The sequence below is a fragment of the Metopolophium dirhodum genome, chromosome 5 (genome assembly GCF_019925205.1).
Source record: "Metopolophium dirhodum isolate CAU chromosome 5, ASM1992520v1, whole genome shotgun sequence".
NCBI lineage: Eukaryota > Metazoa > Arthropoda > Insecta > Hemiptera > Aphididae > Metopolophium > Metopolophium dirhodum.
Genome location: NC_083564.1, coordinates 27,448,650 through 27,462,075, shown reverse-complemented (window position 1 = coordinate 27,462,075; position 13,426 = coordinate 27,448,650). Strand labels below are relative to the sequence as shown.

Here is a 13,426-nt window from a genome sequence, read left to right as displayed (position 1 = left end):
TATCATAAATGCATTTTTACAACTTAATAATCATTTTATTTATTCAAGTTATTTATCTGATATCAATAGTACACAAGAACATTATGATATTTACAAATATATTATTATATTACTTTTTAGATGGATTATATTTAGACTGTCTCTACTTGACAGTTGACACTTTCTAACTGTATTCTTTATTTCTTGTCACATATTATATTCATATAAATTCTTTACTTTCTTATCCACAAAACTGAAATCAAAACTAACTATTATTATTAAAATTTGCTTAATAATAAATTGTAAAATATTTTTTACTACTCAACTTCCTTTAATCAAATAAAATATATATAATAATGTGGTTAAGAATTAAAACGCATACCATATTATAACCATCAGTAAAAAAAAAAAAAAAATGTTGCTTAACAATTATGACAAATTGCATATAATACACACTATTACATTTAAAATACATGTTCTTAATTGGTTTTATGATAGTTTAAATAATTATCTTCTAAGTTTACAGCCAAGGCTCTTTTCTTTGTAGTTGATCTTTTTTCTTGCAGATCTACTAGGTCTTACTGAAGAGGTTGAATCATTCATATCTGATGCAATGCTTGTTTCACTAGATCGTTTATTACGTTTTCGACATGTGATGTTTCTTAGCATACTTGAATCAATAGGAGATGATATAAAATCACTGCGCCGTACTTCAGTTTCATTAGATGTATTATTCATACTACTACTTGAAGTAGAAACAATTATTGACACATCAGCTTGAGCTTCATCGGATGTTATTAATCTTGGAGAACTATTACCATACTGGGTTACATTAATATTGTTGTTAGAACATTGGATTTGATTTTCTTGCGTATTCAACCAACTCGGGCCTTCACCTAAACTTTCATTTAATTGACGTTTAGGACTTTCATTAGGAACGGCTTTGGAGTTTTTCAACATAGCTGCAACATCTTTTAATCTTACATAAGGTTCCATATTAAGTTTACAGTGAGGTGAGCTTCTATAACTAGATCTTCGTTGACTTTTTGGCGTTCGTTCGGAACTAGAACTTGGGCTTTCAATGATAGGTGACATATTTAGTTGTATTGAAGCAGTTGGTTTAGTAATAGTTGTACCATGGATTATAGGCCTTACAGTTTTAGTCTGTTTTTCTTTCTTTTCCTGGTTAAATTCTTTGACTTCCAATTTACTCATTTCATGAACATTTTCTAACATTGATGGGATACATTGTGACATAGTTACCAATGAAGGTATACAGCTTTGTATAGTTTGTTCAAGTACACTAAGTTTTCTATGCATAATATTTTGCTTAGTAGACAGTTGAATATTTAAATTTCTAATGGTGGTATTTTCATGTTGCAAAGCAAATTTCTCTAATAACATACTATTCCTAGTCCTTGATAATTCTTTATTTTTGTCCGATAACTCTGCAATACGCTTACGTAAATTATTATTGATAACCAAGCAGCGATTAAGTTTTTTGATAAAGATGCTATTAGACTTGCTACGATTTTGTCCCAATACTGGTTTGGGTGCCATGGCAAAGCAATATTTATGTACTTGTTAATTTTGTTTTGGGCCTAAAATAAAAAAAAAAATATACTCAGTTAAAAAATTCATATAAAATAATCAAATGACCTTGAAACATAAGGATGTTTTAGGTATTTTGAGACAAACAAGTTCTGATTACTGTAAGTATCTCAAGTATTAATACTAACAATTTTTAAGTTACTAAACGTGTACAAATAATTAATTAAAATGAACAACCATAATATGAAGATGTTAATTTTTTTAATAAACACAAACGTGACTGTTTATTTGAAAAATAAAATTATGAACATGGTTCTGATATATTTGGAGATCAATCCAATCACAGATCAAAATACCTAGATTAGAAGAGGCAATATTTATAAATTATATAAATATTTAATTTGGCTTAATATAATCAATTGGGAAGCTGTTTTAAGATGTCTAAGCCCCAATGTCATTTGTCTCAATTCAATATGTTCTAAGATCTTATAATATTATGTATTATTGTTATGTTAGTGAATAAGTTTTAAAATTAGGTATAATGTTAAATAAATTAATATTCAAAAAGTTGTTATCATAAGTAATACTATGCCACCAATAAAATCAAACATAAGAGGCCATCAAACAATTTAAAATTAAATCTTATTTTATTAATCACATTGAACAATATTGTACATATAATTATTTAAAAAGTACAAAAAAAAGGTATGATTTTAGTTATTTATTAATTATTTGAAATTTTGTATTTGGTCTAATTTTTTTTTGTCAATTATATTATTGTTGTAAAGAGATTTAAATATTGAAGAATTTTACTTGCAGTAAGCTCCTTAAGTATTCATTAAACAATAGACAAATAAATATTGTTAAGGTTATTTGGTACCTATTGAATAATATTAAAATTAAAATTAAAAATTAAATTTATTAATGACTTAAGAATATGGGCACTCACCTACTAGTGAACGAGTGTTTGGGTCACAATCGAAAGAATAGACAAAACTGGATAATAATGATCAGTTAATAAAATTGTAGTTATTATTGTTAAATTATACCTGAATAACTAGATACCAGAGTAGCTATTAGAGTAGACTTGAAATAAGTAATTACTAAAATATAGCAAATACTATTTAAAAAAAAAAAAGATTAAACGGTATAATAAGTAATGAGTAATTACTAATCACTAATCAGTAATGACCAAACACATATTAATTATTATTATTATACGAAAAACTAAAAAGATTAAAGATTGCCGATTGGCACAATAATGAACACAGATTACAGAATATAGATAAAGAAAATCTTTATCCATAAAAAGGTTGTACATATTTTCAGATGAATCAAACGTAAATAATGTCCAACGGAGTTACATTGTTACAACTGAATTTCAAAAACGACATCAGATCGCCTCACAAAATTACCCACAACGCACAAGATAATAAGACGATTAGTGTCAACAAATCGGATCATAATATTTTCACACAAACCGACATCTTCCAAAGAATTTACGTACATATAGGTACTATATTATACAAAAATATTTTTTTTTTTAACATAAGCCATGACGAAAAATGTTTTTAATGGCATTTTTTTTTAAGATTTGTCATATTAATTATTATTACTTACAGGTGCATCAAATATTTAAATCAGCATTTTCCTTGTTTTTATCTGCGCCCTAGTAATCATTAATTAAACACTCAGTTGTCGTCTATCATAATACATTCATTTTGTAGCATCTACATGGCCCGCAGGCCGCAGAGTGTCGAGCCAATGGGTAAATGAATAATTGGTTTGTTTATTACTTTTTTTCGTTTGAATCGCCAACGATGATTTGCGTATTATTCGTTTGTAATTTGTGTATAGTTTGTACGACCTCCGCGGCTCCGATCGGTTTTCAGAATTTCAAACTTTGGACTTTTAAGTTTTGAACGGTAGTGGCGGTTGGTGTCCGAAACGGAAAAAAATTAATAAATCCAGAACGCGTGTTGCCAACCAAAAAGAAAAAATCGTAACGCACCTGACGATTATCGTCTGCTCCATGACTTTCTCTTGTAATCTCGACGTGTTGTCAAAATTGTCGTCGGGCCCAAGACTGCTATTATATCACAATATAAAATTATTCATTAATCATTATTATTCATTGTATACCTCGGCTATCGTCGGATACATTTTTAACATTTTTCTCTTGCGTCGAACGGTAATTAATAATTATAACGACAACGTTTACGTGACTTCGGCATTCTACAAATTCAGACGTATCGTCGTACATCATCGTTATTATTTATAGCTACAATTTTTTTTCTGCTCCCGCCAACTATGCCTCGACCCGCCAGCCAGTGGACGTCGTAGTAAAACGCACACGCACAACATCCGATCCCGCGCTGAGTGAGTAGTATGTACAATATTATGGCGACTTGTGAAACGGGCACAACTGAACCCTATGAAAGCTGGGAAGCTCTGGACGATCCGTCTGTAAGTCGTGTTTGTGTTACTGTTTTGCCCCGTTGAGCCTGGTGGGTCGGTCAGCCGGCCCACCGTCTGGTGCGATCTGTTGTGTCGGTTTGATTTGCGTACAGATCTAGCCAACTCGCCGATTGCACCTACAGAGTGTACCTAGACTTCATGCACTGTCGTCAACTAACGATTCCTTCTATTATTGCTTTCACATATAGGTTCTCAGCACTCAAATAAAAAAAATGCAACTGGCGTCTGCTACCAAAAATGAAAAGTGATTATTTTTAAACATTATTTAGTCGTGTGTATCTTTTGGACATATAAACTATTTTTCTGTGCAAACATTTTTAGCAATAGCAATGTTGTAATATTGCCCCCTGGCTTACAATTGTCATATAACCATCATCAACAGATGACAGTCCCTCAACAGCCCACTGTCAAAATACTCAAACGACCGCAGAAGGATAATGCTGCAAATGATAATGCCGATAAACCCAAAGTACAAGTTAAATCTTTGGAACAAGTATGAAATTTAATGTACAATCATTGTAACAATCATTCTTTAACTCATTACATTTTACTTTAGAGAAAACAAGAGTATGCAGAAGCTAGATTGCGAATAATGGGCGAAGAACGTGAAGAAGAGTTGAATGCTGATGATGAAGGGTAACTTTAAACAATTTATGTAATAATTACATAAATTAATCTTTTAAAGTAGTGTTAATGTGGTACCTATTAATGACCCGACTGAATAATTGAATTAGAACATAAATTACATTTAATACTGTCCGTATATTTGAAATAAATAAATAAACTAAAGAACTCAATGAGTATTTATTTACTTATTATCATTGTTAAATATGTTATTTCAATGTAGGTACTAAGTATCAAGTACATATTTATATATTAGTTCATACTAAAAAATTTATTTGAAAAATAAATTGACTGGTATAAATACGACATTTAGTTTATTTTATTCCCTATACCTATTTTTAAAATGTAAGTTTTAATACTTAACAATCATTAACAATATTAAGTTATTACTCTTGTTCTAAATTACCTGTATTTACTATTATTGTGCGAGGGTTTTCAATAGTTCGGATTCAGAACGCAGAAGGAAAATTACTTTGACTGCCAAGTATATTTTACTTAATTGCTGATTTTTTTTTTTACATTATTTCTCTATGTTAAACGCAAAATAACTTGCTAATCAAAAAATAAGATAATCTGGACCTTGACATTTTTTCAGATCATTAGAACTTACCTTAGAAACTAATTACCTACACTTGTTATTGTGAGTGTGATAGTTATGAAATTAGTGAGAACCTTAATAAGAGTATTAATATATTAAAATATTTTACTACTTATATTCTAAGAAATTAATATTAGACAAGACAAGACCTGATTTAATAATGAAAAAAAATATTTTGTTCTATAATCAAATATAGATGACGATGTGGGATTCAAAGATTGAAAGTCATTGGGAGGTGAAAGTTAACAATGAATCCACTAAGATTTTTAAAACCCTAATTATATACATTAAAAGTCCATGGTTAGATATGTTAATTATTTTATTTTGTTTGTATAATATTAAATATCTAAAAACACTAGAGAAGAATTTATTTTTTGAATTAAAACTCACTAGAGTTTTAAAAATACGGATGTGACCAAATATTCCATACAATGTTATAAGTTTCATTAATAAAAATGTAATTTAGTGTCTTCTTTATATTTATTTTATAAATGTTTATAACTTCAAACTTATTTTACAAGTATTAATTTAGTTAAACTGTCAAATGTTTTATTTGCTATACAATTAATAACATCCAAAGATGTCATCATTAATATATAATTTGTGTTTATTGTAGCCATGATAGTACTAAAACGAGTATAACTTAAAGATGTTTTATTCTATAATGTTAGAGGTCATATATTGGACTGTTTCCAGTAAATAAGTTAAATTTTTTTTTATTTTAATATATCCCTAAAATATAAAATTAAATTATGTATTCAAAAATACTTAAAAACAAATCATATTTTTATTTAAAGTTAATCAAAAGAACCAATTTAATATAATATTTTGACCCAATAAAGAGAGGACATTTTTGAATTATTATTTTCAAGGTTAAAACTATAAAAACCGATAAGAAATAAATTGTTGTATAATTGTTTTTCTTCGTTTTTAGAAATGTATTAATTTTTTTTAATAACATGTAAATATTAAATGGCAGTTTTATGTATTTAAAAACTTGGTCCATATTATACTATCCATACTTGAATAATATACATTTTGAAGTTCTTTTATCATTAAAGTGTATTTATACGTCAGGATTAAAAGTAAAACTAATATAAATTCTTATACTTGCCATATTTTATCTAAAACTCATTTAAGATACTATACATGTGTTTTATTTTTATTGTGTATTTATTATTATTTTTCATTTTTAGGGCCAGTTCTTCAGGTAGTATGAAAGTTGAAGTGCTGCGACAGCCCATAGTCCGTGTTGCTGTTGAAGACAATGTTATTCGACAGCCTCGTGGGCCTGATAACACCAAAGGTTTTAATCATCGAAGCTAACGCTAACAATTTAGACAATTTAAATTAAATACATTTTTTAAGTGCAGGATTTTCATAATAAAACAACTATAATCTATATTGTACTTTTCTAATGTCCAGTTGTAAATATTAAGTACACTATAATGATAATACCTCTGGAATACACAATATCTGTAGCAAAAAATAAAAGAAACAAAAAATATTTAATTCTTTCCAGTGATACATATTTGATAGTTCAAACACATTTAACCATTGACCCGATCTAGTCAGACAATGCTTGATACATTATAATATTTTCATTAAATATTCAGTCAGAGGTATTTTTCTATGATTGTAAATTTAAATGTAAATAAAAAAGCCGTGTGCTCAATTGACGCACTCTATTTTGTTGATCAATTAAAATTAAGTATTTTTAAAACAAACGTTCTTAACTACATAATTAAAAATTTGTTTTGTAGTAATTTCTGTATTGCCAATATTAATCAATTCAACAAATTTAAATATCTAAATACTGTATTATGTTGAACTTATTCAAATTTGTTTAAATTAGGATTCACCTAAGACAATATTGAAATTTACATCATTCTTCTAATTTCTAGTGACTGTTCTTTTTTTTTTTGATCATTGTTAATTTTCGTTCAAGTTTTAATAAATTCAATAATATTGTTGTAATTTATCGATTATTGTAAATTAGTTTTTTGTTTCTTAAGTGATGTAAATGAATACGGTGAAGGTATTAAGGTATGTATAGGACTGTAGGACTATTACCTTTACAATTTATTTATATATTATATATATATGTATACATATTATATATACATATTTTTTTAAATAAATTTAATAACGAGTGATTAACATGTATAATTTTAATATTTTATAACATGGTTAAGAGATTATATTAAACCTATAGTTATATAATTGCTGTGAACATATTTTTGTGTCTATTTTTATCATAATCCTACACAGAGTTTGACAATAAATTAGACCTGTTGAATTTACATCTATTTTGTTAAACTTAAAACTGTTATTTGTCATAACATACGCAATAATAATTTATTTTACATTCACATTCCATATGGATGGTAATCGATGATCCTTATGCGAATGGTTTATTTGGGATTGAATACAGTATACTGTTTCTGGGTGGTAGTGTTGTTTGAACTGGGCACCATGATCTAGCACATAGCTGATTTGGCATTCCTTGAGAATTACACATGCACAGGTTGCAAAAACCCACAAATACCAATTCTCCTGGATCGCATGGACCTATAAAAAAAAATGTATTTAAACATTTTACAACATAAAGTAATAATTTTAATATTGGAGGGTTAGGTTTTTCAGAATTTGTAAACTTATCAAGAGAATGATATATTAATTGTCTTGTTTTTAAATATGAGTACCTATTTGAATGAATATGTTGAACTCATCCATGTGTTCATATTATATATCATATAATATCATTAATTGCTTGAAAACATTGCAAGTCGAACAGAGTAGGTACATCCTACTTCAAACGAATCGTGTATATATAGGTAGAAAACACCAACATTCTATTAAATTGTACCTACATGCATAGCATAATTCATCGACGAAAATTTTGTAAATAGTAGTTATAACATAATGATTTAGTTTGGACATTATGATTGCATTCTTATGCACATTATGTACTGTTATGATAGTTATAAATAGCCAAATAGGTACCTACCTATTTGCTACTCTTGTTTCATAAATTTAAGAGGACGCCACTACCAGTAGTTTAAGGGGTTTGATTTAGGCAATTATAATGACATTTTGAGAAGAATGTGTTAAAATTGTAAATCTTAAATATCTTTCAATAGTGATGCAGTTTTTTAAAAGTGATCTCATATAAGCACTAAAAATGGTTATTACCTACTTATTTGTTATTAGTGATATGTGCCGCACTCTTTTTACACTTGGAAAATGATGAGCTAACTCACCTCTGCGGAACGATTAAATACATTTGAAATTTAGAAATCTCAAAAACAATGAGATTTTTATGGAGGGGGGGGCGTTCAAAATTGGCGATCACCGATCGTTTACTGATTACTAAAGAAAAGTATAGGTACAGTGTTTCAACGACGATGTGTACCTGTATATTACCTATACATTATAAGACATAAGTTATAACTATCGTCACTGATGTGGTGTAGGTACCTATTTGATTCGGCGGTGGTTAGGAATTTAAAATAGTGTTTGATATTTGGGGGGGGGGGGGAGACTTAGCATCCACCCATTACTTGCACCTATGAAATATGACTCAAGAAAAGTGTTTAAGCGTTAGTCAGAGAGAAAAACCTAATTGGCATCAACGCGTATCAACGCTGCAGGTATGTCGTATTCAATTTATTTTAAAATAAAATAGTGTACATTCTAATGTTATTTGTTTTGTATAGGTATAATAATATACACATGTCAACGTATACTGTGTGTCTGTGTAGTTTACGGACGTGGTGCGAACTATTAAATATAATAAGGTAAAGTATTTTTTTTGACATGTCAGCACCCACACCATTTAGTCTGGACTAAAAAAGATAAAATTTTAATATCTACCAATATAATACATCATTGTTAATAGTGACAACGTTACCTACTACCTTCCGATTTTCACCTTTCTAGGCACGTACTATTTACCTATCCACCCAACTAAGTCTTGAGTTCCATGCTTCTAAAGATTACCTTCACGTCGGAATATATATAAGGAGTAAGTTATAGGCGCCTCTCCTTGCTCTACATTTTTGATCAGAGTGAGAAGAGTTTTTTTTTTTGGAAAACTATTAGAAAAAAAAATGAATGACATACACACGCTAACAAAATAATTTCCAATACATTTCTGCAATAACAAAAACAAAAACAACAACGGCAGCGACTGCAATATATTTTATAGTAGGTAGATATAAATTATAAGCACCCAGGGGAAGACTAGGAATGAAAATTGGCCCCGGGGAAACAGAAAATTCAGGGCCCAACCTAGGACTAATAATAAAATATTTATAAGTTATCGGCCCGGATTTCTTCAAGAAGCCCAAATGTTCGGGTGGTAGTAAACTCTCCTGGGTCAATATTATATTATGTTTACCTCAAGAAAATGTGTAAGCTCTCCCGAGTTGTTATAAATGTTATTGTTACTCTATGAATTGGCTACACTGCAGAGATTGTGATTATCATTTTAAATTGTATATTATAAATACTATAATACTATAATATCATTGCTCACAGCCAAGCCCGGATTAAGGAAGGGGGGGGGGCAAGGGAGGCACGGTCCCGGGCCCATTGATTTTTGGGGCCCATATTTATCCCCAAAATAAATTATTTTAACGCGTCCAATACAGATAAAAAAAAACTATGTAAGTAGGTAGGTATGTAGGTAAATTATTATTAATAAATATAAAATAATATGTTCTCAATTTTATATCACAAAAAAATACTATAAATAATGAACTATGTTTGTCAACAATTTTGTTTTTTTGTTTTTTTTTTTTTGAGCATTTTAGATTACCGATTTAATTATTTAAGTATATAAAAAGGTAGTTATAAGAAATACATATTTAGCTCTTGTAAGTTAGGTATTTCAGTTAAAAATATTAATGCATATATTATACTAAAAATGTAGAGGACCATAGTTAATAACCTAGTGAACCAAAATTGATCATTTTACTGTCAAAATGTTCAGAAAAAAAGCTTTACCAGAAACCATAAAAATATGGTGGTTACCAATTTAAAAAATAAAGTCAATTTTATTATTAGTACAACTGCGTGTTTAAAAATTTTGAAAATGTTATAAAAAAATTGCCTGTTAAAAATAGAGAAACACGTCTTTTTTTGTTTTAACGAAATTCCATACACATTTTTAAAAAAAAAAGCTGCGTACAATGACATAAGATACATCCTGCATATTTTTTGTATTGTAAAAAGTTATACAATAATATAAAGTCGTTAATATGCAATGATACAATTATTTTGAAGTTAAAATTGAAAGGGGGCCCACTCGCCCACTAAGTGTATGGTGTCCCGGGGCCCAATTGATCCTTAATCCGGGCTTGCTCACAGCAATTTTTTATTATTGATTTTTATTATTATTATTTTTATATAATAGACTTTTTTTATGAATCACCCTGTATAATACAATATTATTCATTAGTATTATTTTACATTCTTTGTTGTCTTAAAAAAACATTGTATATTATTTCATTATAACTATTATCATTATTACCATTATAAAGTTGTTTTGTCCTAAATCTAAGTCCCTAGGATCCATAAAAGGATTATGTTACCTACATAGATTTGCTAAATAGGTAAGTAGGTAAATTCTTCCTACAGGTACAGAAGAAGTGGGTTTAATCAGAAAAACTGAAAGTTGATTCTGTACCATCTGTAAAAGAGGTATTTTCCACGTTTATTCTAATACAAATATGTGTTTTTTGTTTATACTGTTACTTTTATTTTATATAATATTCCCATTTGTTTAATTTCTACAGCCACATATTTCTTACTTGCCACTACATTATGCGAAGCAGTTGAAATTGCTAATGTGGAAGACGTTATTAGTTATATCCTTAGATCATATACAAGTAGTATATAATCTAAGGTTATACCGATGGGGGGGGGGGTCCTATGTTTCCCTAGCTTAGTAACACTGAAGTAGACCCGGGAGGGTTTACATGTTCCCGTCAGGTAGTGTTGGACTAAACCCGGGAGAGTTTACATATCATTAAAATCGTGAGAGTTTACAATCGCCCAAATTTTCGGCGATCCCAGGTCGGGATCCACAACCCTAGCTAGTGCGCCCCTGTACATAAGTATACCTATAATATAAATAGGTACCTATACTACAGTATATAATGACAATTTTCAACTGCAGTCGGGTGCGACTAAAAAATGAATATTACCTGCACAGCGTGGAAAAATGTGGTTAAAGGTATTGGCGTTAATATACGTACCGTCGGGCCTGACGTCTCTCAAGCCGTGCACGGACGTTGCGGCGCTGAAAACAACGACGATTAATAACAATTGTAGCCGACAGAACGCCCTGCCGCCGACTCGCATTTTCAACGCGGTCCCGGCGATTTGTCACGGGCGCAGTCGCGAGCTCATATATTCCCAACACGAATTGATATTACGCTGTTCTGCGCGATTAACAGGTGTCCAATATTATTAACCGTACTGCAGGCGACTCGGCAGCGGCACACCGTATAAATGCAGAGATTATACGGAGAGGCACCCGAGGTAGGTCGTATATGTATGTAGGTTATACATTAATTTTCGTTGATTATTACACGTAATAACATCTCGTGTATGAGACATTACAACGGCGTCTATAGATATAATATTATACGCGTTTGTATTATACTGTATATTATACAATATTATGCGTCGGTACCTATAGCGCGTTAATTGTTACGATATGATCTTATCGCACGTATACCTAATAAATATACAGACATATATTGTTGTATGCGCGCGCTTGCGTCGACCTTGATTATCAATCAGTAAATTGGCCTTAACGACCCGCGTTCAAAACCAATAAACGCGAGCCGTCCGTAATACAATTATTATCATAATATCACGTACGATTTCCCGCCTTACGCACCAATATACCTACCGCAGACTGCAGTGAGTTCAGCAGTCGATACTGTAATATTTAGAAATAAAATTATGATGTTGCACCTCGCACCATACTCTATTATTTTTATATATTATTGTACCCTGTGCTCGACTTGGTAAAATTAAAGTGTGGGGGGGGGGACTGTTTACTTTTATAAAAGAGCGTCCCCAACACTTGTTAAACGTTATTGACATAACACTGCTGTTGTTCCGAGAGCGACGACGACGGAGGCTAGCGGTACCGGCACGGACATCGACGCCGCCCCGACGGTACCTGCAGTGACGGCTGTGGACTGCTGCAGGAGTGCTGCACGAAGACGACTCGTGACTGCGTGATATATCATACATTTGGGTGACCGCAGAGCTCACCATAATCTCTTTTCCATGGTGAGTGACGGTTGACTATAATCGCAGGGTGGCCAGGAACACGGACGTCAGCAGCGCCGGGCTCGAGGAAACGAAACGTTTCAGAGTTAAGCGGTGCGCGACTCCACGGCGGTGCCAGGGCGAAAACCACGGAGAGTGTCAGGACAGCGGCGCGTTGCGGTGACGTCCGCCGATTCTCTCCCCTTTTCGCCCAGCGGTCCGATCCCGCCGTCTGATATTATAGTCTTTGTCGCTCGCTCCGAGCTTTGGTCACCGTCGTCGCCGGCACAACATATTTTGTCTTCGCGTCCAGAGCAAACGCGCCCACGACTCTTGTCCGCGGCGCACGACTGGCCGTGACAACGGTGTAGACCAGTGTAGGCCATCATCGTCTGTATCACCACTCGGCACTGGCTCGCCATCACGTACCCCCCCCCCCCCCCCCCCACATCGCATGTCTGTTTTTTCCATTAAAATAATGATATTATTGTTTTTTGCAAGTTTAGTTGTATTGTATTTCATTTTTTCGGCATGATTATTATCAAAATTGTAAATCACTCATTCAATCAACTTAAATTGTTTATTAGTTTTTCATTAAATTTTGATGTGATTAAATTATTCTGTTTGCACAGTAACATGTTGATTCTGGTTTTTGCATCAAACAATACGATTTTATTCTTTTCAGCATAAAAATGGCCCCACTGAACATGATTATGTTCACGTGCAGGGAGTGTGAGACCCACTGGGACCCATAGAGAACATTACAATTTTTTTGTTACGTACTAAATTTCAATAAAATAATATAATATTGAAGGTTTTGGCAACGTGAAAGTATATTATGTTTACCGGCGTGGTGACATTTTTTCTGCCCCAAAATGTGAGAACAGACAGAAAACTGAAAAG

The 13,426-nt window shown here is 31.4% G+C and overlaps 3 protein-coding genes across 7 annotated transcripts; 1 reads left to right on the top strand and 2 right to left on the bottom strand.

Moving 5' to 3' along the window:
- Positions 1-289: 289 nt before the first annotated feature.
- On the bottom strand, positions 290-3,464 carry LOC132944266 (uncharacterized). 4 transcript variants are annotated; one of them, XM_061013523.1, is made up of 3 exons: positions 3,327-3,464; positions 3,151-3,199; positions 290-1,580 (listed from the first exon to the last, which is right to left on the bottom strand). In XM_061013523.1, the coding sequence occupies exon 3, from the start codon at positions 1,537-1,539 to the stop codon at positions 487-489; it is 1,053 nt and encodes a 350-aa protein (XP_060869506.1). In that variant the 5' UTR covers positions 1,540-1,580; positions 3,151-3,199; positions 3,327-3,464; the 3' UTR covers positions 290-486. The 4 variants fall into 4 exon arrangements, with proteins under 4 accessions (XP_060869506.1, XP_060869507.1, XP_060869505.1 ...); XM_061013524.1 differs by lacking the exon at positions 3,151-3,199 and having other exon boundaries at positions 3,327-3,458; XM_061013522.1 differs by lacking the exons at positions 3,151-3,199; positions 3,327-3,464 and adding an exon at positions 2,580-2,836.
- A 192-nt stretch (positions 3,465-3,656) lies between these two features.
- Positions 3,657-6,632, top strand: LOC132944269 (SUZ domain-containing protein 1-like). 2 transcript variants are annotated; one of them, XM_061013527.1, is made up of 5 exons: positions 3,657-3,909; positions 4,197-4,252; positions 4,330-4,501; positions 4,565-4,644; positions 6,427-6,632. In XM_061013527.1, the coding sequence occupies exons 2-5, from the start codon at positions 4,221-4,223 to the stop codon at positions 6,554-6,556; spliced, it is 414 nt and encodes a 137-aa protein (XP_060869510.1). In that variant the 5' UTR covers positions 3,657-3,909; positions 4,197-4,220; the 3' UTR covers positions 6,557-6,632. The 2 variants fall into 2 exon arrangements, with proteins under 2 accessions (XP_060869510.1, XP_060869509.1); XM_061013526.1 differs by having other exon boundaries at positions 3,658-3,996.
- A 754-nt stretch (positions 6,633-7,386) lies between these two features.
- Positions 7,387-11,873, bottom strand: LOC132944270 (uncharacterized). Its single transcript, XM_061013528.1, has 2 exons — positions 11,494-11,873; positions 7,387-7,801 (listed from the first exon to the last, which is right to left on the bottom strand). The coding sequence occupies exons 1-2, from the start codon at positions 11,597-11,599 to the stop codon at positions 7,632-7,634; spliced, it is 276 nt and encodes a 91-aa protein (XP_060869511.1). The 5' UTR covers positions 11,600-11,873; the 3' UTR covers positions 7,387-7,631.
- Positions 11,874-13,426: the final 1,553 nt, after the last annotated feature.